This window comes from Ascaphus truei, chromosome 12, assembly GCF_040206685.1.
Source record: "Ascaphus truei isolate aAscTru1 chromosome 12, aAscTru1.hap1, whole genome shotgun sequence".
Lineage (NCBI taxonomy): Eukaryota > Metazoa > Chordata > Amphibia > Anura > Ascaphidae > Ascaphus > Ascaphus truei.
In genome coordinates, this window is record NC_134494.1 from 10,523,294 (window position 1) to 10,550,082 (window position 26,789).

General features: G+C 46.6%; 2 protein-coding genes across 3 annotated transcripts in view; both read left to right on the forward strand.

The window, feature by feature from the left end:
• The window catches only part of LOC142463892 (uncharacterized), a 46,534-nt gene extending 21,487 nt beyond the window's left edge, over positions 1 to 25,047 (forward strand). For both annotated transcript variants that reach the window (XM_075566722.1, XM_075566723.1), the window contains one exon: positions 19,640 to 25,047. In XM_075566722.1, coding sequence (XP_075422837.1) covers positions 19,640 to 21,156 — 1,517 coding nt within the window. In that variant the 3' untranslated portion in view covers positions 21,157 to 25,047. The remainder of the gene's footprint in view (positions 1 to 19,639) is intronic.
• LOC142463896 (uncharacterized) overlaps positions 1 to 26,789 on the forward strand; it is a 113,113-nt gene that overhangs the window by 4,450 nt on the left and 81,874 nt on the right. The gene's annotated exons all lie outside the window — the stretch shown is intronic.

Sequence of the window (26,789 nt, forward strand, 5' to 3'; positions counted from 1 at the left end):
ATAGTGGTGTGCAGCATTATCTCTGTTTTGCATGATTTCCTCGGATAAGTGGAACATGTAAAACCACAAAACAGGTCCGGCTTTCCCTATACTTAAAAAATGCTGCTGCATTACATAATTTATTGTAAGGGTACATATCTATCAGTTGTTTTCATGATATTTTAGGATATCTGTATTTTCATTTTCTATTTGATATTATGTGTTACACTTCTGCATATATACACATCTCAATGTAGGATTAGTCTAAAATACACAAGCTCAAACCCTAACTCATTACAAGCGCACCATCGGTCACTTAGGTGTTCATTTTTGTTTTTACTTAACATTGGGCTTGGAATAAAACTTGGCCCTAAAACATGGTTCCTAGAATTTCCTGGCAGAACACAGATTTCCCATAGGGTTTCATTATACTTCCATAACCCTCTCTGTCTTCATCCACAGACTGTGTACCCAGAGATAGCAGTATGACCCGTACCACTGGCTAGGGACACGTGGCATAGGCACAATATATATTTTTTTTTTGTTTCAAAATTTTTTATTAGGCATTTATAACATTTACAGCTTTTTGAATATCTGTCAACATTTTGGCCTAATACAATTTTTCTGGTTTTTGTCTGAGGTGGGGGAGAAAGTCCCAACATTCCCCTGACCTTCAGAGGTCTGTCGGGGAAGTGCGGGTTAAGAAACAGAAAAGGGGAGAGAGAGTGATAGAGGGGGGGGGGGGGGGGGGTAGGGGGTGAGGGGGGGTTGAGATAGGGGAGGGGGGGGATTGGCTCCCTGTTCTTGGCTGCCTTAATTTGGATCTTTGTTTATTATTACTATGGGGCATTTTGGCGTTGGGGGAGCATATACGTTAGCCATGAGTCCCAGGTATTGTTGAAAGAGGTGGTGGACCTTTTCAGGAAGGCTGATAGTCTTTCCATGTCCATCACCTCTTGCACCCTTTTTTTGACTGTCTGTTTGGAGGGGGGAGACACCTTCTTCCAGGCGGCTGCCACCGCACACCTAGCCGCTGTCAGGATAAAGGAGACTAATTTGCCTGTTGGTCGATCCAGCACTTCTATGGGTCTGGCCAGCAGGTAGGTCAGCGGGTCAATGGGTATTGTGAGGTCTGTGACCTCTTTTATTAATTTTTGTATAGTTTCCCAGTACTTCTGTATTTCCGGACAGGTCCACCAGATGTGGGCCATGTCTCCCTTTTGACCGCAGCCTCTCCAGCATAGATCGGAAGCCAGAGGGTAGATTTGATTTATTCGAACTGGGGTAAGATACCAGCGGAACAGTATTTTGTATATGTTTTCTTTGATTGTGGTACATATGGAAGTTCCTGAGGCATTTTCCCAAATACTTTCCCAGTCCTCTCGGTCTATATCTATTTCCAATTCTGCTGCCCAATGCAGCATATAGTCATGCGTGGGGGGATCCATAGCTATCTCCATTTCTGAGTAAATTTGTGATATAAGACCTTTCTTATGGGCAGTCTCACGGCAGAGCTGCTCGAAGCTAGTGAGATGGGGAAATTCCAACGTTGGGGTTAAAGTTTGAATGAAATGCCGAATTTGTAGGTATTTGAACACATTCAGCCCTACTATTTCATATTTAGATCGTAGGTTTTGGAAGCTCAGGAACTTCCCGAAACTCAAGAGGTCGGCAATCGCATTGATATTTTTGGCTTTGAATTCGTCGAATTGTCTGGGCTCACAGCCAGGTGGGAATTTCGGGTTTTTGTGAATTGGCGTAAGTTGAGAGTGAGATGTTGTGAGCTTAAATTTGAATTTGCATTTCGTCCAGGTCTCCCATGTGTGTCTCATCGGGCCTAATTTGAATTTGTTATTCTGCATGTCCTCCCTGCTTAGAGACCAAAGGCAAGCCGGCAGCGAAGGCGTCCCGGCATATTGAGTTTCTATGTCTAGCCAGCAATATTGGTTTGGGTTGGCATTCCAGACTACTACCTGTCTCAGTTGTGCAGCCAGGTAGTATCTTGTGATGTCTGGAACTCCCATTCCTCCTCTCACCCTTGAGGCCAAGAGAAATGTTCTAGAGACTCTTGGTTTTTTTCCTTGCCAAATAAAGTGGAAGATTAGTTTTTGGATGTTTTTCAATTCTGAGCCAGGGATGTGGACCGGGAGAGTCTGGAAGTAGTACAGTAATCTAGGGAGTATATTCATTTTAACCGAGATCATTCTCCCGATCCATGATATCTGATATTCTCCCCATTTTTCTAGATCTTGTTTGATTTTTTTGAACAGGGTCGGATAGTTATGTTGGTATAAAGATTGGTAGGTCCTCGATATTTTAACTCCCAAGTATTTGATACAAGAGGAGCTCCAACGATAATTAAAGTTTAGTTTGAGGAGATTCACCTCTGGCTCTGGCAGGCTTAGGTTCAAGGCTTCTGATTTATCACTATTTATTTTATATCCTGAGATTTTCCCGAAATCCCGGAGTTCTTTTTGAAGGTTGGGTAGGGAGATTTGGGGTTTTGATAGGGTTAGAATGACATCGTCTGCGAATAGGGATATTTTATGATGCTGCCTTTGACCGATTTCTATTCCTTGGATGTCAGTATTGAGCCGAATTGCCGATGCTAGTGGTTCGATCGTTAGCGCAAAGAGGAGAGGAGATAAAGGGCATCCCTGTCGAGTTCCATTTGTGATCTCGAATCTCTGGTTATTGCCCCCTGGTAATTTTACTGTAGCTGACGGGTTTTGATATAGTCTACGGACCCCCTCTAAGTATGCGTCTTTAAAGCCAAATTTGCGCATAGTCTGGTCCAGGAATTGCCAGTTTATTCTATCGAATGCCTTCTCTACGTCTAGGCTTAACAGGAGTGCTTTGGTGCCTGTGAGGTGAACATGGTCAATAATATTAATTATCTTCCGGGTATTGTCTGAGGCTTGCCTGCCCGCGACAAATCCTACCTGGTCAATGTTGATTAATCTCGGTAAGATGGGGTTTAATCGGTTTGCTAGTATTTTGCTATATAATTTGAGATCACTGTTGAGGAGGGAGATTGGACGGTAGCTTCCACACTGCATCGGGTCTCTGCCATCTTTGTGTATAATAGCTAAGTTAGCCAGAGACATTGTTGGCGGGATTTGGTTCCCTTCCATGAAATAATTAAATGTTTTCAGGAGATGCGTGGATAGAGTAGGCAAGAATCTCTTATAATAGACATTGGTGAAACCGTCAGGACCAGGAGACTTAGTGATTTTTAAAGATTTGACCGCCTCTTCCAGTTCCTCTTTTGAGATCTCAGCGTTGAGGACTGTGTTTTCCTCCTCCGTTAATGTGGGGAGATGGCATTTGTTTAAATATTGCGTTATCAATTCTGATGCTATTGGTTCAGGTCGGCCGTTTTTAGATCTTAAATTATATAGTTCTGTATAGTATTTTGTGAATTCCATAGCAATTTTGCTGTCACTATATTGTATCTCGCCAGATCTACTCTTGATCGCCGTTATTTGGGATCTCTTTTGTACCCCTCTCAATTTACTGGCCAGGAGTCTGTCGGCCTTGTTACCCTTGTCATAGTATTGTTGATTGGTCCATTTTAGGGCCTTTTCAACATCCTCCAGCTGGGTTTGTCTAAGTTTTGCTCTGGCTGTTAACAATGTTTTGTATATTTTTTTGGAGGGGTTAGCCTTGTGGGCTTGTTCTATTGTTTTTATGGTATCTGTGAGCTCTTTGATTAGTTTTTGGTGGGCTTTTTTCCTGTGGGATGCGATGGAGATAATTTTTCCTCTGATGTCTGCCTTATGGGCTTCCCACAGGATTGCTGGAGAGGAGACTGTTCCTTCGTTGAAGTAGAAATAGGCCTTAAGTGAGGATCTAATCTCTCTTTCTATCGCAGGATGATTTAACAGTGAATCATTTAGTCTCCAGGAGTAACTTGTTGTTTTCTCGAAAGGGATTGACAGTGTCAAAGTAATCGGGGCGTGGTCGGACCATGTGATTGAGCCAATGTCTGATTCAATGGCTGCCGCCATCACATTTTTAGTGGTCAAGAAGTGGTCTATTCGAGAGTAGGTTTGGTGAGGTGCTGAGTAGAATGTATAGGCTCTCTGGCCCTGATGTTGGGTTCTCCAAACGTCCACCAGTGAGAACTCGCTCAGGATGCCCCTAAACCTTTTCCCCTTGATTTGGGAGTGGGTTGTACGGGGGGGATCCATTGTGGTCGATCTGTCCTCGGTGGGGTTTAGAACCATATTTAGGTCTCCCCCCACTATCATCGATGACAGATATCCCGGGTCTACGCCTTCGAGTACTGTTTGTAAAAATTTTGTTTGATTCTCGTTTGGGGCGTATACATTGATCAGTGCGATTGCTGAGCCCGCTAGGGAGCCATATACCATTAGGAATCTACCCTTTGGATCTGCTGTTGTTTTGATATGATTAAATGGGGTGCCTTGTCTGATTAGGACAGCTACACCCCTTTTTTTACTACTGAATGATGCAAAAAAGCATGTTGGGAATGTTTTTTTGAATAAATTTGGGGGGTCTTGAGATGTGAAGTGGGTCTCCTGTAGGAATATGATGTCTCCCCCTGATTTTTTCATATCATGGAGGGCTAGCCTCCGCTTCCTATTATTGTGTAGTCCTTTGACATTTAGTGAGCGGATCTTTATTGGTGCAGTAGATGTCATTGTGGGTTTTTTGTGGGGGGGGGGATCTTGGGATCTCGCCGTTCCCATTCGGGGAGATCTTGCTTTTATTTTCTGGGTGTCTGCAGTGGTTCTGTCTGCGTGTTTCACCGGGGGCGGGTGTGTTCTGCCTGTTTGTATTCTGGTGGCTGTCTGTGGGTTGCCAGGAGAGGAGGGTAGGATGGGGGAGGGAGGGGGGGTAAAGATCTGCTGGGACAGAACCAGCAGATAGAGAGAAGGTAGGATTAGGTCCTTGTGTGGGCCTAATGCAGTGTTGCCAGTTCCTTGGGCAACCGGCATTTTGGGCAACGTGCCCTTCTGGGGTGGGTCCGGTGTCAATGACCGGTGTGCAGTCGAGGGGTCCAGACCCTGGGTTGTTAACATTATGCGCCGTTTCCCTCTTGTGAGTCTTTGGTTTGGTTCTGGCGCGTGCCGTGTTGTGTTCGTAAGGAGTGGGGGGGGGGGGGGGGGGTGGGAATGGTGTGGGGGGGAGGGAGGTGGCAGGGGGGGGGAGGAGGGAAGGGAAGCCGGGAGGGGTGGTTTAATGGGCTATAGTCTAAATTGCTGGTTGACATGCTGTATGTGTCAGTTGTGTGGTCTGGGCCCTTTTATTTGTTGTTTGTTCTTCTACTGGTCGTCTAGTACCAGGTCAAATTCGGGGTGATATGGGAGGGGTTCTTGTTCAGAGCAGGGAGGGGAAGGAAAAAAAAAAAAAAAAAAAAGGGGGGGGGGGGGTAGGAGCAGGAGGGGATCTCAGGTACATTTCCTATGTCAACCCTTGTTGCTCTAAAGTTACATACATTGCATTTGTACATTCTTCTGCATTTTGTTGCTTTCCTTTGCTGGTATCACCTGTTAGAGGGGACTTTGGTCTTGGTGAGGGGGGGGGGGGGGGTAGGAAAGGAGGGGAGGTGGGGGGGGGAAAGGTCAGAGGGGGGGGAGAGAGAGGGGAGGCGAGGGAGAGGGGGGGGTGGTGGCAAGACTTGGGGGAGGGGGCGGGGAGGGGGGGGGGAAGGTGGTGAGGAGGGGAGGGAGGGGGGAGGGGGGGGAGGAGGAGGGGAATGGAGGGAGGGGGGGAGGGGGGGTGAGGGTGTGGTAGGGGGGGAGGGGTGGGGGAAGTAGGGGAAGGGGTGGTGGAGGGGGGTACAATGGGAGGGGGAAGGGGGACAACTTATCATAGTATTACAGTAAATTTTTATAGTTGCGATTTCTAACATTTTGTCAGTATTGGTCATAGTACCCTTTGTGAAGCATATCTATAGAAATATGGATCCGTTAGTTGCTGCTTTGGCTCGGAGTGGGCTCACATGGGCTCATGTTGTGCCACTTGGTAGCTCGTTGTGGCTGCCTTTCTGTGACCATTGATTTGCTCTTCAGCATTCAACCATTTCATTCTAGGGGGGGAGGGAGGGAGGAGGGAGGTGGATGGGGGGGAGGGGAGGAGAGGAGGGAGGGGTGAGGGAGGTGAGGGGGGGACAGGGGGGGGATGGGAGACGCACAGGGAGAGAGGGGAGGGGGTACATCTTATCATATATTTGTAATACGTTTTTATATTAACATTTTCACATATCACTGTAAAGTTGTTCAGCATAGCTTTGTGGAGCGTTGTCATGGGGATATTGGCCAATTGCTTGCAACCTTGTTTCTGAATGAGCTTGTGGGGCTTACCCACTATGTGCTCGGAGGGGGGGGAGGGGTGTGTGGGGGGGGGGGGAAGGGGGAGAGGGGGGATTATGGGGAGGGAGGGGGGGTATAGGGTGTCGGGTGAGGGGGGGGGAGATGGCCTTCAGGGTTGGGGGGGTAGGTAGAGAAGGGGAGGGGGGGGAAGGGGAGGGGGATGCATCTTGTCATAATATAGTTTAGGTTATCACATATTTTGGGGCTTATCAGTAACATTAGATCTCTGTAGGTTCCTATACACTTCAGTTTATAGTGGTTTCCAGGCTTGTCCTCGTGGCTCAATTGCCTTGGCCGTGGTAGTCGGGGTATCTACTGTCCCCGTAAGGGGGAAGGGGTAGGCGAGGGGGTTCGGGGGGGGGGGGAGGTATATATAGAATATTTTAATAAACGGTATAATGAACAGTTCTCAACTTTGTACAGTGTTCCCAGTCTTTACATATATCTGCCTATGAGTCGGATTTTTGTGAGTCGGCACTTTGCGATGTATCTGCGCTTAGTGTCCTGACCCAGGCGGGTAAGCGGCCTGCGGGCCTTCTCGCTTTGCGAGGGTAAAAGTACTCACAGTTACCGGATACCTCTGCTCTCTGCCCGGGGGAGGGGGAGATGTAGTGGAGAGTGTGTCGTGAAGGGAGGGTCCGCGTGCCGGGCTGTCAGGACTCGCCAGCGCCGCTCCTCTCGTGGCATATCTGGCCTCTCTCCTCCCGGTCCGGGCAGTGCGGGCCCGTGTGGATGGTATGGCGAAAAAAGAAAAGGAAGAGATGTGTGCGTCCGCCTCAGCGGGGATCGACTTCTGCGCCCCATCTCCGTTCACAGATTCCTCCGCGGCTGCGGTTCGTCTCCTCCGGTGCTGTTGCTCACTGTTTCGTCCAGTTCCTTTGTTGGGCTGTGATTGTTGGCGAGGTGAGGTAAAGCACAGGACGTCCGTTGGCTGTTATCTCCCTTTTCTTTGTGGTGCGTCCGCTGGGCTGCTTTTCTGTGGCTTGCGTCCGGGGTTCCCGCTTCTCCGGTCTGCAGAATCTGCGGATGTCACATCCAGGATTGCGTCGCCTCATGGGACAGGAGGGACTTTTAAGGGGAACTTCTTCGGTTGCTGCTCAGGTCAACTGGGTGAGGGCATGAACTTGGAGGTAACTGAGGTAAGTGATTGCTGCGGTTCCTATCTAGGTCGCGGTTGTTTTTGGCCTGCCAGCCTCTCTGATGCTCTGATCTGGGGTTCTTCTGCATGCTGCCCCTGAGAGTGGGGGGGTCTTGGATCCAGTCGGCAGGGAGGGTTAGGTCCAGGGCTTTTGCGAACCGCGGGATATCCTCCGGGTGTCTGATTGTGAGATATTTACCCTTTTTTTGTACTGACAGCTTAAATGGGAAGCCCCATTTGTACTTGATCTTTTTCTCGCGGAGCAAGGAAGTTAATGGTTGCATCTCTTTGCGCCGCAGTACTGTGCGCTTTGACAAATCATTATAAATTTGGAGGTGAGAATCCTGGAATTTGATGGTCTCTTTGGTTCTGCATGCCTCCATTATTTGTTCCTTTATTGTGTATCTGTGAATGCGGGCTATTATATCCCTTGTTCGGTTGGGATCTTCGGAGCGTGGCCCCAGGGCGCGATGGGCTCTATCCATCTCTATGTCCTTTGGTGTGAGGTCGGGGCACATTGAGACAAAAAAGTCCTGGAGATATGACCTGAGCTGACCAGGCAGAACCGCCTCCGGGACGCCCCGGATTCTAATATTCTGGCGCCTGTCGCGATTTTCCTGGTCCTCAAGGCAGTCTCTTAGGCTGTTTACCTCTGCGCCTAGTCGAAATATTTCGTTGGCTGCCTCATCCTGGGATTGCATGATTTCGGCCATTTTAAGCTCAAGGGCCGTGGTGCGCTCCGTTAGGCCCGTTATTTCCTGTTTAAGTTCTTTTACCGCGGCCCGCAGGTCATCTTGCAGTGAGGAGTGAAGTTTATTTAGCATTGTGGAGATCATCTCCTGCATAAATGCTCTTGTGAGAACTTCCTCCGGCTGTGGTGGGGTAGCCGTGTTGTTCCCTGCTTGGGCCCACGTGTGCTCGCGGAGCCATCTTGTGATCTTAATGCAGCTTCTGAGCTCTTCTGGGAGGGGGAGAAGTACTTAGCGACTCCTGGGGTGGCTTGGGACTTGGATTTGCTCGCCATTCTTGTTGCTAGGGGTATTAGGGGGATTTGCGGCAGCAATTGTGGATGTTTTTAGGGGGGGAAAAGCGCTTATTCTGCTCTTATTATATCAGGGTCTGTGGAGCTCCTCTTCTACACAGCCTCTCTCATCGGCGTCCTGGACACGCCCCGGCACAATATATTTTTAAATGGCTAACTCCAGCCAGGGCTATGCTGAACCGGGGCACCCTAGTGGTGAGTCGCGGTTACGTTTTTAAGAGGAGATATTACCGGGGCAATGTGCATACGAGTACCCGCAGACCTTGCCTGCTCCTCGGGTACTTGTACCAGAGAACGGTAACTTGGTAACAGTTTCACCCAAATATCCCCCTTAAAACTCATACACAAGAAGTCCCTGAGTTCAGGCATGCCTGGAAAGGTTAAAACCCAATACATGATGGGAAATACATTTTCACAATGGATTGTGACCCAAGAGCTGACACTTCAGCCCTTGAGATACGATTTTAGGGGCAGCCAGCAAGGCTTTACCTTTATTAATTAAGGCTGACTTCCCCCTACCGTCACACTGTACATGTAGTATGGTCACCTTCATGGAATATTTAAGTAATAATCCCTGAAGAACAGGGCATTACTGACCAATAATGCCCTGGCAGGAAGAGTTGAAGGCCCGAAGCGAAGCCGAGGGACTTTAACCCAGCCAGGGCATTATTGGCCAGTCTTGCCCTGTTCTGAGGGGATTGTTACTATTATAGGCTAAATGTACAATAGGCTTATTTTTAATTTTTTATAAAAAAGATCCATTTTTGTAGTTCTATTGATTTTTCATCAGCATGATTGTCGACATTCTTATGCTTTTACTGGAAAATTATACATACACATAGCCCCCTCTACACACCTACACACCTACACACACACACTCTGCAACCCCCTCTATATACACAAACACATTCTGCAGTCCACCCTACACACAGTGCAGCCCCCCTCCTCTACACCCAAAAAACACACTGCAGCCCTCCTCCACCCTCTACACTGACAAAACACACACACCAGCTCCCCCTCCCCCATTTACACCCACAAACACAGAAACACACTGCAGACACACACACACACCAAAATACACTCTGCAGCCCTCCTCCACCATCTACAAACACTGACACACGCACACACTACTGCCCCCCTCTACATCCACAAAACACACCAGCAGCCCCCTCCCTACACCCACTGCAGCCCCCTGTAAACCCACACACTGTAGACACACACACACACACACAACACTCAACCCCTCCTCCACCCATAAAACACACTGCAGCCCCCCCTCTACACCCACAAAACACTCACACAACAATAAAACACTCTGCTTGCTCCCTTTATACCCACAAAACACTCAACATGCATACAAACCTTTCCCCCTGTGTGGCGCTCTCTGCAGCAAGGTGGAGGAGGAGTCCGTGCCTTGCTGCTGCCTCCTGTCCAATCACCTCCCCTGTCTTAAGAGCTGATCTCACGCTTTGTGAATGAGAACTGAAAGCTGATTGGCTGAAAAATTTGGCAAGGTGACAAATATTCCGGGCCATTACGGATTGGTTAAAATTCCGGGCATTATCAGAGTGGGGCTTTCAAAAATGCCCGGAATTTACCAGCTTTAGCCTATAATCTGGGTTAATTGCTGAGTATTCTGAAACCAGCCACATGCAGCAGCGTTAAAGGAGCAAAATAGTCTCTCTCAAAGATGGAAATAGTTATTTATCACCGACCAATGGATGGATCACCTTTTGGGGAAAAAAAACAAAAAATCAAGGGCACTGTTTGACCAGGGTATACTGCCTGTGCTCTTAGCCCTAAATGCGAAGATAACGCAGAAGCTTCTCTAATTTCTCTATTTTCTCCTGTCCTCTCGTACTATCACCTCAACGCTCTATTCTCCTTTTCTTCACCTCCGTTTACTCCTCAGTTCGGCAGACCTGCATTTCATTATAGCTAATGACTCAACTCCAATTTGCTCTCCTCCCTCTCTTCTCTCTGCTTCTACAATCCCAACAACCTTTTCATGAACTACAATTCTGCTCTGTCTTCTTCATGCCCCACTTCTTCTCCACCACTCTCACCCTTCTAACTCCAGACCTTGGCTAAACTGCCATTCACACATGCTTTGCTCCTGCACTCGCTCCTCTGAACGCCCCAAGAAGACATCTCATACTCTTTCTGACATCCTCCACTAAAAATTGAATCTATCTGGGTTCATCTCTGCCCGCTCCCAGGCTAAACAATGCTACTTTTCATCACTAATGAATACTCCCAAGTCTAACCCAAGCTGCCTCTTATCTTTATTCAGACTGCCATCTGTTAGCTGCTTTCCTTCCTCCATTTTACCTCCAGAATTTGCTGACCATTGTAAGGTGAAAGTAGGGCCAACCTGGCTAGCATATTAAAGGTACTGCAACTGTGGAGAAAAGGACCCCAATTTAAGTAGCACTCTCTCACTAACTGGGATGGTAAATGCAAGAGTTAAAATAAATGTATTGATGAACAACGGATAAAATACAGGGCTTTAAAATAAACAAATGGAGTATGAATGATCCAATTGGAGTGTAGTGAACCCCGGATCAATCAATGCTAGATACAGTGTATTAACAGTGAACACTGTGCCTTGGTGTGTAGATCTGTGAGATAACCTACCAAGGAAAAGGGGGGGGGAGGTGAGGGAAGGGGATGATGTCTAAAACAAAACAACATGATTTCAAATGCAATAAGCCGTCCTGAGTAACTAATTGGTTCACAGTGAGTAACCTAGTATAAGTGGAGCACAGTGGAGACAACTGTAACCACTATGTGGTGAGTAGAAACTGTATAGTTGGGTGTCCACACACATAAAAGGGTTTATCTTGAACCAATTGTGCGGCAAATCTGCAAGTTAACTCCTGCCATAATACCTGCCTATTTGAAGTATGAATGGTAATTAACCAACAGTGGTTAATAAAATCATTGGCGTATAAATACACACAGGCAATGGTGTGAGCAGGGATCTTATAATATCAGATTGATGAGCAGCTACATAGTAATTAGAACATTAGTGCAGCTCCTGTCAGTCAAGGAAAGAACCGCAACATACCAGCACACTGTATTAGACAAAGTATAAAAGTGTATCTCATAGACAATACACTGTTGCTAAATAATGTGTTGGCAATATAATCATGGTCATGTACTGGCACCTCAGGAGTTTAAGTAGTATTGAATCAGATCCTTGAACAGAAATCCACAATATATCCCTAAATAACCCAAGGGTAGGGTTATTGTACTAGATCACAGTGTAGCAAGTACTAAGTCTCACTCTGCTACTACCTATATAAGGTCACTGTTGCAGGGTACATGCAACCACACGTGGGTTTCTTGATAAGGCTTTTTATTGAGCACACAAAAATAACGAGCTTTTCTTCAGCATATATAAAGTAAAGCAGTATAAGTCCTGAGCAGGGCTTTGCCCTTTCTGTTCAAAGTCCACAAAAACAATTCAGCATCAAACAAAATTTCCCAGAAAAACAGACCTTAAATCAAGCTGTTCTCCCTCCAGAGTTTCAGTGTATCTCCATGGTTCAGACAGCCTGCATGTGTGTGCAGTCTGGAGTTTTTAAAGCTCCTTGATGAGGCAGCTGGGATCAGACTAATTAACCATACCTCCCAGCTGAATGTTAACCTCGTCACTGCTGCCCTGCAGACCTAAACATAGGTCTGCCAGGTATAGGGCTGGTGACGTTCACTCACCCTGTCACATTCCTCCCCTGTTAGTGTGTGGCTGGGGCCACGCATGGCTGAAGCCCGTCCATCCAGCCCTTCTCTAGAAAAGAAGTCAGCATTTGCATTTTTTTTCCAGGCATGTGCTGAGTCTCAAACGAGAAGGGTTGGAGGGCCATATACCACCTGGTCAACCTAGCATTGGAGTCCTTCATAGTATTTAACCACATGGTCTGTTACCAACGTAAAATGGACTCCTGCCATGTAATGCCTCAAGGCCTCGATTGCCCACTTTACTGCGAGGCACTCCTTCTCAATTATTGGGTAGTTTTTTTTCCCTTGGGAACAATTTCCTACTCAGAAAAAGGATCGGATGTTCCACTCCCTCAAACTGTTGTGAGAGCACTGCCCCTAGCCCTATCTCTGAGTCATCGGTTTGAACGATAAAAGACTTATCAAAGTCTGGGCTTCTAAGGACGGGACCCTCTAATAGACACCTTTTTACCTCCTCAAAGGCTCTCTGGCACTCCCTTGACCAGACCACTTGTGTAGGGGCACACTTTTTTGTGATGTCTGTTAGTGGGGCTGCAACTTCCGAGCAGTTGGGGATAAACCGCCGATAGTATCCTGCTAAACCCAACAGGGAGAGTACCTGCGTTTTTGTTCGGGTGGTCGGAACTTTTTTCAGGGCAGCTACCTTATCGGCTAGTGGCCTTACTTTTCCACCTCCCACTGCATACCCTAAGTACTTGGTTTCCCCCTTACCCGAGGCACATTTCTTAGGGTTGGCTGTGAGCCCTGCCTCTCTTAGAGATTTGAGGACCGCTTTCAGCCTATTTAGATGGGCCCTCCAGTGTTTACTATAAATGACAATGTCATCTAGGTAGGTTGCGGCATAAGCCCTATGAGGTCTCAGCACTTTAGCCATGAGTCTCTGAAACGTGGCTGGGGCTCCATGCAGTCCAAATGCCATTGTCACAAACTGGTATAAACCCATGGGAGTGACAAAGGCTGTTTTGCACTTGGACTTTTCCTCTAAAGGTATTTGCCAGTATCCTTTAGTTAAGTCCAGCGTGGATATATATTCCACGTTACCAATGGCGACAATTAACTCGTCCACCCTTGGCATCGGATATGCATCAAACTTGGATACCGCATTGACCTTTCGGATGTCCACACAAAACCTTACCTTCCCATCGGGTTTAGGGACCATAACTAGTGGACTACACCACTCACTGCATGATTCCTCAATCACGCCTAACTGTAACATTTCATGTACCTCCTTCTCTACCAGGGCCTTACGGCTTTCAGGCAACCTGTAAGGACGAGAACGTACTTTTACCCCAGGTGCTGTCTCTATCACATGTGAAACTAAATTAGTTTGCCCTGGTAAATCAGAAAAAACATAATTGAATTGTGTAATTATTTCTAACAAGTCCCCTTTTTGTTCAGAGGACAATTGTCTACCCATTGGGATTTTATCGTTACCCACAATGTTCTCCTATGGGGGCTGAGACAATGTTCTCCTATGGGGGCTGAGGACCCAAATCTGTTTCCTCCTCCACCGGGTGGATGAATAGAGACCGCTGCACCTTACAGGGTTTCAGCAAGTTCACATGGTAAATTTGTTTACCCTTCCTGGACCCTGGTTGAGCGATCTCATAATCCACATCACCCGTGCGGTGGATTACTTCGAATGGGCCCTGCCATTTGGCTAGGAGTTTGCTCTTACAATTGGGTAACAACATCATCACCTGGTCTCCCGGGTGAAACACTCTCATACGAGCATTTTGATTGTAATGTCTCTCCTGACTGTCCTGGGCTGATCCAAGATTCTCCCTAGCAAAATGGTCGACCACATCTAGGCGCTTCCTAAGGTCCAATACATATTGCAGGGTATTCTTAGAAGGGGACTGCTGTTCTTCCCAGGACTTCTTTAGGAGGTCTAGGATACCCACGGGTTGGCGGCCATACAGTTGTTCAAATGGAGAGAATCCTGTGGAGGCCTGGGGAACTTCCCGCACTGCAAACAGCAGTAAAGGGAGAAGTTCATCCCAGGCTCTCTTCTCTGAATCTACAAATTTTCTCAGCATACCATTTAGAGTTCGGTTAAATCTTTCAACCAGTCCGTCAGTCTGTGGATGGTAGACCGATGTACGAACTGACTTGACCTCTAGTAATTTCAAGACATCCTGCATCAGTTTAGCCATAAAATTTGTACCTTGGTCGGTCAACATAACCTGGAGAAGTCCAACCCGTGAGAACAGCTTCAATAACTTGTTGGCTACTTGCTTCGCTGTTGCTGTTCTCAGGGGGAACGCCTCAGGATATCTTGTTGCTTAGTCGACTATTACGAGGATAAACCTGTGTCCTTTCGCAGAAGACTCCAGAGGCCCTATCAAGTCTACACCAATCCTCTCAAAGGGTACTGACACCAAGGGTAGAGGAACCAAGGGGGGTGTTTTTTGTCCCTTCGGACTAGTTAGCTGGCATTCAGGACAGGCCGCACATACCTTAGCAATATCACTATGCATCCCTGGCCAATAGAAGCGGAACAAAATACGGTCCAAGGTTTTATCTCTACCAAGGTGACCACCCCAAGGGACAGTATGGACTAGGGTGAAGACAGTTTTAACAAATGCTTTGGGAACCAATATTTCTCTGATGACCCCCCCTGTTTGTGTCTGCTTGTTCACCCTATGCAGGATATAATTCGACAATTCAAAATGAGGGAACACCATTACTCCTTGTGCATTCAATATCTGGTCATCAATTTTTACCACTTTGTCATATTGTCTGGCCAGGACTGGGTCTTCCCTCTGCCTCTGGTGAAAATCAGGGAGACATAGCTCTGGTAAATCCCCACGGCCTATCTCTCCCTTCTTCAGGCCATCCCCAGTCATTACTTGTGACTTATGCCTATTTGTATGGCCATCTTGAGTCCCAGATTTCTGCAACCAGTCCTGTTTGCCATAGCGTCTTTGCCTCCGAGTCTTTGGAACCCAGTGTCTACTGGGGAACAGGTCTGCTGAGAAGGGGAACAGTTTACCAGGTTTCTCCTGAGCTAGAGAATGAGGCTCCTCCTGAGAGACTGGAGCCATTAGGTTTGAAAGGAAAGGCCAGTCACGGCCGAGCAAAACGGGGGCAGGGAGCCAAGGAGCGACTCCTACTTCGATCATGGCCTCCTGCCCTTTTACCTGTAGCAGGATTTTGGCCATCGGATACCATTTTACATCGCCGTGTATACACTCTATACTCCACGGGGAGTCAAAGGAAAGCCCGTCAGACGGTAACAGTTCCTGGAAGACCAGTGTTTTTCCAGAGCCTGAATCTACAAGGGCCTGGATGGTTTTTCCCCCAATCTGCACTAGAAGTATCCAGGGCTTGCAACTTTCTTGGGGGAAGGCCGAGGCAACTGTCCTGCTGAAGGAACAATCCATCTGAGGACGATCTACATGCCGGTGGCCTTGTTCTCCGCAGGCAGAACATAAAGAGGGTTCTCTCGCAGGAGGGTATCGCTGATACCGCTCAGCTGGACTGGATACTGGAGACCAGGCATCTGATCGGTCCTGTGAGCGACGTCCTCTGAAGTTCCTCTCATTTGGCGACGAGCCGACAGGAAGAGGATGAGGGTCTCGGCGGTGCCCGGCGTTTGGACCTCTCCCTTGTTGGAAGGACTGTTCCTTTCGTGGCACTTGGCGGTTGCGTATGGAGGGGCTGTAGTTTCCCCGTTGGTCCGATCTCCCCTTTGGGCGTCCGCAAGAGCCGGTGGAGTCGGGTCCAGGACACTCGCCTGCTCCTCGGCTCCAAGGAAGTTCTCAACGAGTCGGACCGCCAAAGCTAGGGTTTCCGCAGCATGGCGTTTTACCCAAGAGCGTGCCGAAGGGGGTATTACCTGTAGGAATTGTTCCAAAACAACTTGCTCAAGAATTTCCTCCTTAGTGCGCTCTTCGGGTTGTATCCAGCTAGTACACAAGTCCAATAACCTCATCTTAGAGGTGTACTTCAGGTTCCGGAACTGCTGCCGGTAGGTCTCTGAGGTCTGACCTAAGCAATCCAGTATGGCGGCTTTTACTTGTTTGTAGTCCATTGCCTGATCCACTGGGAGGCCCTGATATGAGGCCTGAGCTTCTCCTATGAGGAGCATGGCCAAAGCGGTTGCCCAGCGATCTGAAGACCAGCCCTGGGGTTCGGCAACCCTTTCAAACGTCAGTAGAAAAGCCCCTGGATCCTCATTCTGAGTCATTTTCCTCAGGAGGAAGGGAAAAAAGGGAACAAGCACTGCAAACAATTCGAACTGAAGGCGGGTTAAAAAAGCAAAAAACTTTATTTAGGCATAACACCTAAGAAAAAACACTATCGGCACAATCCTCTGGCGCGTTTCGTGCCGAAGGCTCTTTGTCAAAGAGTGTCTGTATGGTCTCCTGCTCCCTGCTAATATAGGGCAACTTCTAATTGTTAATTGGAAACCTCAGCGTCCCGCTATAGCCCCGCCCACCCCTGACGTCATGAACCACATCACCGACATGGGCGATGCCACCAGTCAGGAACACCTCTGTTCTCCGCCCATATACCTCTAGGGGCTGCCTCTCGGCCATGAGTATGGATCACAGGCATTACAATCCCTCTACGCCCACCTCTGACATCACCGTCAGTGTGAGTAGGATACGGAACTGCAGCCAATGTCTATCCAACTCCATGGCCAATCAGCAACTACCCACGAGGGACAAGCACAATTGGTAAACAATAAAACCATGAGATAATATGATGAATTGGAGCAAGGAGTATACATAGTGATAGTATATGGCACAAATAATGACACAATATATAACAAATGGTATAAATTAAGCCAGTTATGTTATAGCCATATATATATCCATGTCCTATGTCAATTGCTGACAGGAGACCAACCGACATAGTGCTCAAAACACTAGTACACATACATTCATGAAAGATGTTAAAAAAAGGATAAATAGATATCCAAACTGATACTGATAGCAATAAATCTCATATGGGGATCTATAGCCCCAAACCATAAATAACCTTTATCAAATATATTATTAATGAATGATATATATTTGGAAGTACAATGAGGAGTGAGGAATAGCATCATATCAAGAGATCTCATTTAAATAAATCTGATATCTCTTAAAGTCTGACGTGAATAATAATGTAAGGAAAGAGGGTGGCAGGGGGAGGGGAGGGGGTGGGTGGGTGGGTAGGGGGGTGAGCCCCAGCAACTAACTATCATTGAAGTGAACAATCCCAACACCATGATAAACATGGATAACAGGCATCTTGTGCTTCTACAGATAATGGGATAACTATTTCAGTTCCGTATCTGTCAGTACATTTCTGTGTCAAGGGAGACCAGGAACTTTTAACACCTTTTATATTTGTACCGGCAAAACAAGGTAGTAGAAACAAAATGCAGTTTATTTCGGTAAACAAGAAGAATTACACAATAGACAGACAAAAGCACACTTACTGGAGGTCTGGGGGGGAAATCTAGGCTTTCCTATGTGCAGGGCGCCCGCTTGGATGAACTTACCCTGACCGGGATATACACCCAGTTCTCCTGGTCTCTTTTCGACTTCAATTCCTAGCCGCGACCGCCACGTTCGATTTGTAGAACTTTGCCGCAAAAGGGACTTAGTCTCTGCAAGGCAGACTTTCCTAGCTTCAAAACTAAGCCGATTGCTCTGCTATTTGCAACAGAGCAACTTTGAAAAGCCTGCCCTAGCTTCAAGACCAGTCACTGGATGGTGTGGTTCTCTGCCTCAGCCATCTCCTTACATACACTCTGCTAAGCTAGCCTTAGCATGGAGGTAGGACGAGCAACCAATCAGAGCGTGGGAACCCTATCCCACTAGCCAATAGAAATGGGCTTGTCTCTTGGCTGACGTCGGAGGAGGCATGACGAGCCAGCTCGGGGTGCCTTGTGGGCGGGACATACGGATTGACCAATGGGAAACGCACTTACGTTCTGCGGCTTCCCCCAGTCAACCCATTGCCACCTACTGGGCAGGCTCCACTAAGTCCGGCAGACCAGAGGGTCCTCCCCACAGGGGATCTCTGTTCTCCAGACTCAGTACTCTGCCCTGCCCCGGCCACTTAGCACTCCAACACCTCTCAACATCCCGTCTCCTCTTTGAACTACGGACTCTATGCAGACTTGCTGGCACCTTAAGCAGATGGCCTGGCTGACTGCATAGAGCCTTATAATAAATGTATAAAACACAGAAAACATCTTTTAATACATGGGGGACTTTGGGGAGACTCATGACTGTAAGGGAAATATGAATGAGATATCGGGGCTCGAAAACCAGGAGTCTGGGGGACAGTGGGCAGCTCCGGTGTAATTCCACCCGCGTACCGGCAAATCATGCCTGCTCACCAGGTAGAATTAAGGTCCTACCAGTAGCTCCGGCCCTCAAACTCCTCCAACAAAATTCTTACCCAAATATCTCCCCTAAAACTTACACACAAAGTTTCATGAGTCTGGGGTAAGGGAAACATGGAAAGTGGAAAAGCAGGGGTCATTTTAACTTTTCATGTAATGATACCTGGCCCCTGGCTTATAGTGCTAGGTAGCTGCCAGGGACCCACAGGGCCTATGGGTAACCAGAGGGCTTAACCTTTATTATATAGCCTGGTTACCCTTTCCCGTCACATTCTGAACCAGATAGCTATTGCTCTTCTAACAATTTATCAGTGATCTGTGTTTTTAAAGTGTTCTGAGAACCAGAGGGTGTGGAAAGCTTCTTTTTTGTGAAAAATGTGTCTTGATGTGGATATTGTCCAGATATGGCTAGACAACTTTGAGTACAAGTACTTTTGTAAACATTCTGGGAGCTGTTGTTAGCTCAAAAGGATTGTATATAAATTGAAAGTGGTTGGCTGGAACACAGAACCTCAGGAATTTCTGTGGAGAATTTTTATTTTACATTTTATTTAGCACATATATGTACACATCGTTCAAGTTGCTGAATGATAGGAAATCTCATGTTTCCATGGAGTGATCACGGATTGCAGTCAATTTAATCTTGAAAGTGTAAGGACTAGCCACAGGCCCAGACTAAGCAAATGCCTTCCCTGCCTAATTTAATCCAAATCACATGAAATTTTTTAAAAAATACTTGCATACTTCAACATTTTAAAACAGTAAAACATACCAAATAACAAATATTATGTTTTTGTTTTTTTTTAAAGAAATCAGTATAGTAGTATAAGAAAATACTGACTGCAATTTGTTTCTCTCCCTCCCCCCAATCCTCTCTCCCTCCCCCCCAGTCCTCTCTCCCTCCCCCACCAATCCTCTCTCCCTCCCCCCCAATCCTCTCTTTCTCCCCCTTCTCTCCCTCCTCCCCTATTAGTGAGTTCCTTTCAATAATTTAATTTACAGATTGGCAACATTTGAGTTCTGTCTTTTTTGTTTATTTCTGTTAGGGAACTGCCTGAATGAGGAGCAGAATTGGAGCTCTGATGTGTCACGAAGCTGGGTGACTCCTCGCGACCCAGAAGTGCCAAAGAACAATGATTCCTGCCACATGTTGGACACGTGCAAGGAACCAGTATCACATGATGGTGAATGTACAGTTCTTGTACAGCACATAGCAAATACTGACTCCAAGTATGGGTTAAGCAAAATATATGAGAGAGATTCAAGAAGTTGCGGTGCTCAGCTTTTTATCTGTTGTAAGTGTGGGAAAAGCTTCTCACTGAGTAGGGAGCTGCTCACACACTTGTGTATTTACGCTAGTGAGCAACCCTTTACCTGTACAGACTGTGGGCAAAGTTTTTCACTGAAAGGGAACTTCCTTTCACACCAGAGGATTCACACAGTGGCGAAATGTTTTTATTGTACAGAGTGCGGAAAACAGTTCAGTACTAAGGTTAGCTTCCTCACACACCAAAGGTTTCATACAGGGGAGAGACCTTTCACATGTGCAGAGTGTGGGAAAAGCTTTTCTCTGAAGAGTAACCTCCTCACACACGAGAGGACTCACACAGGGGTGAAACCTTTCACATGTGCAGAGTGCGGGAAAAGCTTTTCTCTGAAGAGCTACCTCCTCACACACGAGAGGACTCACACAGGGGTGAAACCTTTCACATGTACAGAGTGTGGGAAAAGCTTTTCACAGAAGAGCACCCTTCTCACACACAGGAGGATTCACACAGGAGTGAAACCTTTCACATGTACAGAGTGTGGGAAAAGCTTTTCACAGAAGAGTAGCCTCCTCACTCACCATAGGATTCATACAGGGGAAAAGCCATTCACATGTACAGAGTGTGGGAAAAGCTTTTCACGGGAGAACCACCTCCTCGAGCACAAGAGGATTCACACAGGGGAGAAACTTTTCACATGTACGGTGTGTGGGAAAAGCTTTTCACAGAAGAGCTACCTCCTCATACACAGGAGGATTCACACAGGGGAGAAACCTTTCACATGTACAGAGTGTGAGAAAAGCTTTTCACGGAAGAGCTACCTCCTCGAACATGAGATGATTCACACAGGGGAGAAACCGTTCACATGTACAGAGTGTGGGAAACAATTCAGTGGAAAGAGCAAACTCCTTACACACCAGATGATTCATACAGGGGAGAAACCGTACACATGTACAGTGTGTGGGAAAAGCTTTTCACAGATGAGCAACCTTCTCAAACACGAGCAGATTCATTCAGACGAGAAACCTTTCACATGTACAAAGTGTGAGAAAAGCTTTTCACGGAAGAACTACCTCCTTGAACATGAGATTATTCACACAGTGGAGAAACTGTTCACATGTACTGAGTGTGGGAAACAATTCAGTGGAAAGAACAAGTTCCTCACACACCAGATGATTCATACAGGGGACAAAGCTTTCACATGTACAGTGTGTGGAAAAGGCTTTTCACAGATGAGCAGCCTCCTCACACACCACAGAATGCATACAGGTAAGAAAGCGTTTGCTTGTTCAGACTAGACTTTGGCAATATACCAGTATCATAACAATACCACAGTAATAAAAATGGCTGGAAAATCAATACTTACCATTTATTTTTTACCATGGTAAGACTATCTGCTGGCTGCAGATAGCTGAATGTGGGTGGGTATGGCAGAAAGAGTGGATTAGGGTCTCGTCTGTCAGAAGGAGAGGAAGAGGCTGTCTGGTGGAGAGAGTGAGATGGCGCAGGTATGTCAGAGAGGTTTGTGAGCATGTATGTCAGTGAGGGAGAAGAGCGGGTCAAGGACATGCGCTGGGAGAGAAGCAGGAGTGGGTCTGTCAGAGGATTGAGGTGTGTCTGTGTATAAGAGACCTGTGCAGAGGTACAACCAGGGAGACATATTTAGGAAAAATAAACAATATTCAGCCCATAGCTTTAAGCAATACATTTTATGGAAGCACACAAATAAATAAACATCCTATCCCATTCTAAGGGATAACTCACTTTCCCAGTCCCTAACTGCAGGGCTGGCAGGATACACCTCTTTCCAACCTATGACCCCAAAGAGGTACCTGTAAGCAGGCGGTCCTTTATGTCAGTCTCTGGGTCTAGGTTGGTGTCCATTGAAGGGCCACCATCTGGCGGGTTACAGGGTTCACTGTGCATCTCTTTCTGACAACACCGTCCCTCTGCTCAAAAAATCTGCAGTTCAAGCAGGAGGCTTTTCTACATGTCTGATGAGCCAGATGGAGACTGGTTAATTGTCTCTATCTTCAATTAACCTGCTCCCTGCTAGATTTCTCAGACCAAATACAGCCTTTCTATTAAAGGACTTTTAGACAGGGGTTAAGGCCCTGTTACATACCTCACCTGTTTGTGGATAGCTCAGGCAGCCATGGCTGAAGCCAATCCCTCCACTCTCACTCGAGATGTACCTCCGGCTTGATTGAGAATGAATGGACGGAGTGAACCCTCAGTCATGCTGGGATTGGAGCCCTTTCTCTAGGTAACAAGTGTCTCTTCAAGAAGGTGCTTGAATTCAGTGTTCTTTAGTCGCTTAAGGAGTTTGTAACAGGGGACTTATCCCTGTTCAGTAATGTTCCTTTAATCTAGCAGTGTGGTAGTTAATTACTAAACATCACCTGCCTGATTAGATTGTTTACAAAAAAGCCTGCCTTTGAGACAGGAAGTGACTCTCTTTAGCTCTGACTGAGAGCTGACCTTTGGAGAGACAGAGCAGAGGTTCTTGAGTCCCAGGAGAGACTGACCAAAAGAAACCCAGATCTCTGAAGCTGACCAGTCTTGAGCTCTGCCAGCCACACAGCAGAGCTGATTGCAAGACACCAAATAAGGCTTCTAAACCTGGATGCTGATATTTTTCTGTGCACGCACGGGTGCGGTTCCAGGAGAGCAGAGAAGCTTGCTCTACAGCAACTAAACAGATAAGACTTTCCTTATTAAGAGACTGCTTATATCTGCTTATTTTCATGTTATGTGTTTGGGCTGGGAGAAGCTTAACTAATGGAGATGTGAACTAATTGCAAGGATTTCACTCGAAATACTCCCAAGCGAATGGAAGCTTTGTTTCCCCCCCGCCCCTGTGTTTGGATAATTTCCTGATGAAAAGGAAAAGGCACAATAAAGCCTATTATAATTTCACATTATAAATGTCTCCAAATTGTGTACCTCTGTGAACGTCCGTCTACAGAGTTCTTTTCCCAAGCACAGTCTTTTCTTGATATGCTGAGCTTCGTCACCTCCATTGAGGACTCTTCGATCAAGCTACTCTTTCCATTTTACCAAATGTTTTAACTGCTTTTTCCACAAATTTTTCCATGTGTCGAGCTATCTTTTCTTCCCTGAGACCAGGGTGACCACCAGCTTCGGGTTCAGTATCCATGATCATTGGGGGTTCAAATTGGGCTTTTTATCATCTCTGACCCCCATGGCATCTCAGTTTGGTAGTCGGTAGACTTATCGTCTTGACATATTACTTCTTTTACGCTTCCGATTCTTCAATGTGTGGGGAAATCCCAAGTGACTTCTGACGGGGTATCACTTCTATAGTATAAACATTTTGAAGCTCTTTCAGTACCGGGGACCCTGGTCTACAGCTTTCTCATCCATCATGGGCTTATCTGCAACAAGCACAATCCCCTTATCAGTAGAGAGGTCATTTGCATTTGGTTTAGGATACTTAAAGTCCAGTACATCATTTTGGTTATAGTTCTCCTCACACCTAACCATTGGCCTCTCTCTTTTTTCAGCTGACACACCTGTAGTCGTGAGCCTTTTCCCCTTTCAAAGACGAGTAGCACAACTAGGCAAAGACATACTCCTTATAGCGGCTATTTTTATTGTGAGGAATCTGGATTGGGCCATGTTGGCACGGTAGCATGACTGAATTTGTCATAATGGGGTTCTTTCCTTAATTTTGTGGAAAGCCGATTGTAGCACTGAGACGGCATTGTGGTTGCACTTATTGCAATGGACTGCTTGCTTGATTGTGACATAGGACCTATATTTGGATTGAATCAGACAAGCAGCTTCCTTCATTTTCCTGTAGCATCTTTGCTGCAGACACTTCCTAACATCTGACTGTAGTAAAAGAACACATTGCTTGAAATGTTTATAATTCTTTGTCGTTGCATTCTCCATATTGATTGGAGAAGGCAGGCTGCTTTATTCTGGCGACACAGCTGATGAGTTTTCATTCCTCTGTAGGCAGCCTGTATAATGAGCACTGCAGAGAGTTTGCACATATATTTTTCTTTCTCAAACCTTGCTTGGATAAGAGCTTTGTATTATTTCTGAATTATTTGACTGTTCTCCCTTTTTCAACAAGTTTAATTCATCAGCGAGAGAATTCTGTTTCTTACGTTTGCTCAGAGTATGTATCAATGCTCTCCTTCATTATATTCCATGTTTCTTTCTCCTGGGCATACTGACTGTTGGGCACGGAGCAACATTTCTTCTCTTTTAGCTCTTCAGTTTGTGGACCTTCTAGTGTTCCCTCTCGTACCGAGTCATCTGGCCTCTAAGCTTGGCCTCCAGCAATGCTCTGTTGATGCTGAGGGTAGCCTTCAGTTCGTCATGCCACTCTGCAAGGCACACTGGACACTCGGACGTTCCTGTAGCACTTGTATTTCGTTAGCACTCTGCAGATTTTTGTTCCTGTAGAGATCGCTGCTTTTCCTTAGCATTCTGTAGGTGCATAGTAAGACATTGCAGATAGCTCTGCAGTATGTGCTGTGCTTCTGTGCATTGCTCCAGTGCTTCTAGCTCTTCTTCTTGTTCAAATAGTTTCTTAATTTTTTCTAGCTTGTGAAGCTTTTCATTCCTTTTACTGATGTGGTCAGTCAAATCAGAAATTTCCTCTTACAGACTTGTAACTTTTCTTTTTACAGTCTCTATACTATTCAGGGCCCCCTCGTAGTCCTCCTTCCATTTACGCACTTCTGAGTTACAGTAAGACTCCCGGTCTTCTGACGTGAGACTTCTATGTCTACTGTAGGTTGAGGGTGTGAAACTCCTTCTGAAAGACTAAGATCCATACTATTATTAAAGCCATCTTTTTGAGAGATGGCCAACTCTTCGGCGAGACTGTGAAATTCCTTTCTAGAGATTTCCAGTTCTGTGCGTTGACTGCTGATCTCTTGGTGTGAGGCATCCAGCTCTAAGCGGAGAGTATGAACCTTGTTCTGTGATATGTCCAACTCTGTCCAGATACGGTTGACCTCTTGGCAAGAGACATCCAGCTCTATATTGAGAGTTTGGATCTCTTTCTGGAAGAGCTCCCGCTCGGTACGGACACGGCAAATCTTTATCCAAGAGACATTGAGCTCTGTACTGAGGCTGTCAAACTCCTTGTGAGAGCCTCCAAGCTCTGCACAGAGACTTAGAGACTCCTCCTGGGAGAGTCAAAATTTTACACTCCTCCTGAGAGAGTCAAAATTTTACACTGAGACGGAGGGCCTCCCTTTGAGCCTCCTGCTGCACGTCCGCAATCAGTTCGTCTGAGAGGGTCTGTTGTTCGACCATGGTGGAGATAATCATTTTCACCGTCTCCAGCTCAGTCATCAGGTCTTCAATGTTTTTACGTAAAAACCGCTCTGGGTTCATCACCGTTTTACAGTCAAAGGCGAATGTGAGCACGTCGGCGTTAGCTTCTATCTTTTCCAATCGTTTATGGAGATCAGTCATGCCTGGCATTTTGCAGTATATCTTCAGGTCAAGGGATCGTCACTTACTTGTTCTGGCTCCACTTGCCTTGTATAGTTTGTTGGTTTCTCACTGTCAGCACTGGACCGACACTTCTTCGGGGTGTACAACTTCTGCTCGGGCCCTCTGGGTATTCTGTCATTTCTGGGACGAATCCTCCATATGGTCTAGGCTGCAGGGCATCTCGGCCCCCCTTTTTCTCCACGGTTCTGCAGACGTGTCCTTTCATGATAAATGGAGAACCTTGTTTCTTTTTCTGCATTTTTGCTTTGGATGACGGTCCCATCAGGGATACTGGGTTATCCTTCTTTGTTTGAAACTTCATACAATAATACAGTTATCGCTCAATACCCAAAACATATAGATAAGTATTAGGCTCCAGGTGCGTAGGGAGAAAATGAGTCACAAACACAGATGGTGAACGAAGTCACCTAGATCCCTATTAGCACGCACTCGTGGTGCACAAGTATATTTAACAAGGATGAATATCCACTGATTTAACAACAAGTGTCCCAATAAGGGTATAACAACAATAACAGACGAACAGTCTGTATAAAAACAGAAAATAACAAAACTTTAATGTTGACAAACAGTCATGCCGAAACAAGTGTAGGTATGTGTAGAGGGAGAAAAGGAGTGGCCCGGGATTAAAGGGGTTACACCCCATTTGGCCATCCCCTGACCTCACCAGGGAGACAAAGTGTTAACTGGGCTAAGACCCAGAACTGTGATTTAACCCCTGTTATGACATGTAAATGTGTATTCCCCTGTTCCCCCTGTTTTATTGTAACATCTGGTTAATCCGTGTCTGCAGCACACACACACTGGGATCCATCCGGGAGCACAAGGGTTAATAGTTGTATAGTGATTATAGCCCTTTGTGTAAATTTCCCGCCTTTTAAGGCACCATTTTGCAGGCTCCCATAGGCCGCCACTGGAACTCCATGTCTTTCAATGGCGAATTTTGCTGTCGAGTCCTGTTTCCTGAGAAGACCAGCAGATGGCGTCCGAGAGGGAGAGCGGCGTTTTCCCATTGTAAGTCAATGGGCTCATTGACTTCAATGGAGAAATCTTCGAAAGAGCTTTCCAGGAACAAGTTGGCTGCCGTCCAAACCGCTTAACCGCAAAGCGGATACATTTTCAATAGGAGAGCTTTGATCACTGATAAGTCAAGTTCAACGACAAGTGGCGTGGGAATAAACAGTTCTAGGGCCCCTAGAAATAAAATTCTTTCTGTCCCTAGTTCCTAGACATCCCCCCACTCGACCACAACCTGGTCCCCGTATCCTGGACCGCCAATAAGGGTCGAACCGAGAAGAGCGGGCCGCGCCATAGGTTCCAATGGCGGCGACAGAAACAGCTCGAGAAAACTACTAGGTGTGAAAATCTGAATATTGGTAATCCATAGCTCCGGTTCCGGAGGGCCCAGCGGATCAGGGTTTGGGGTATC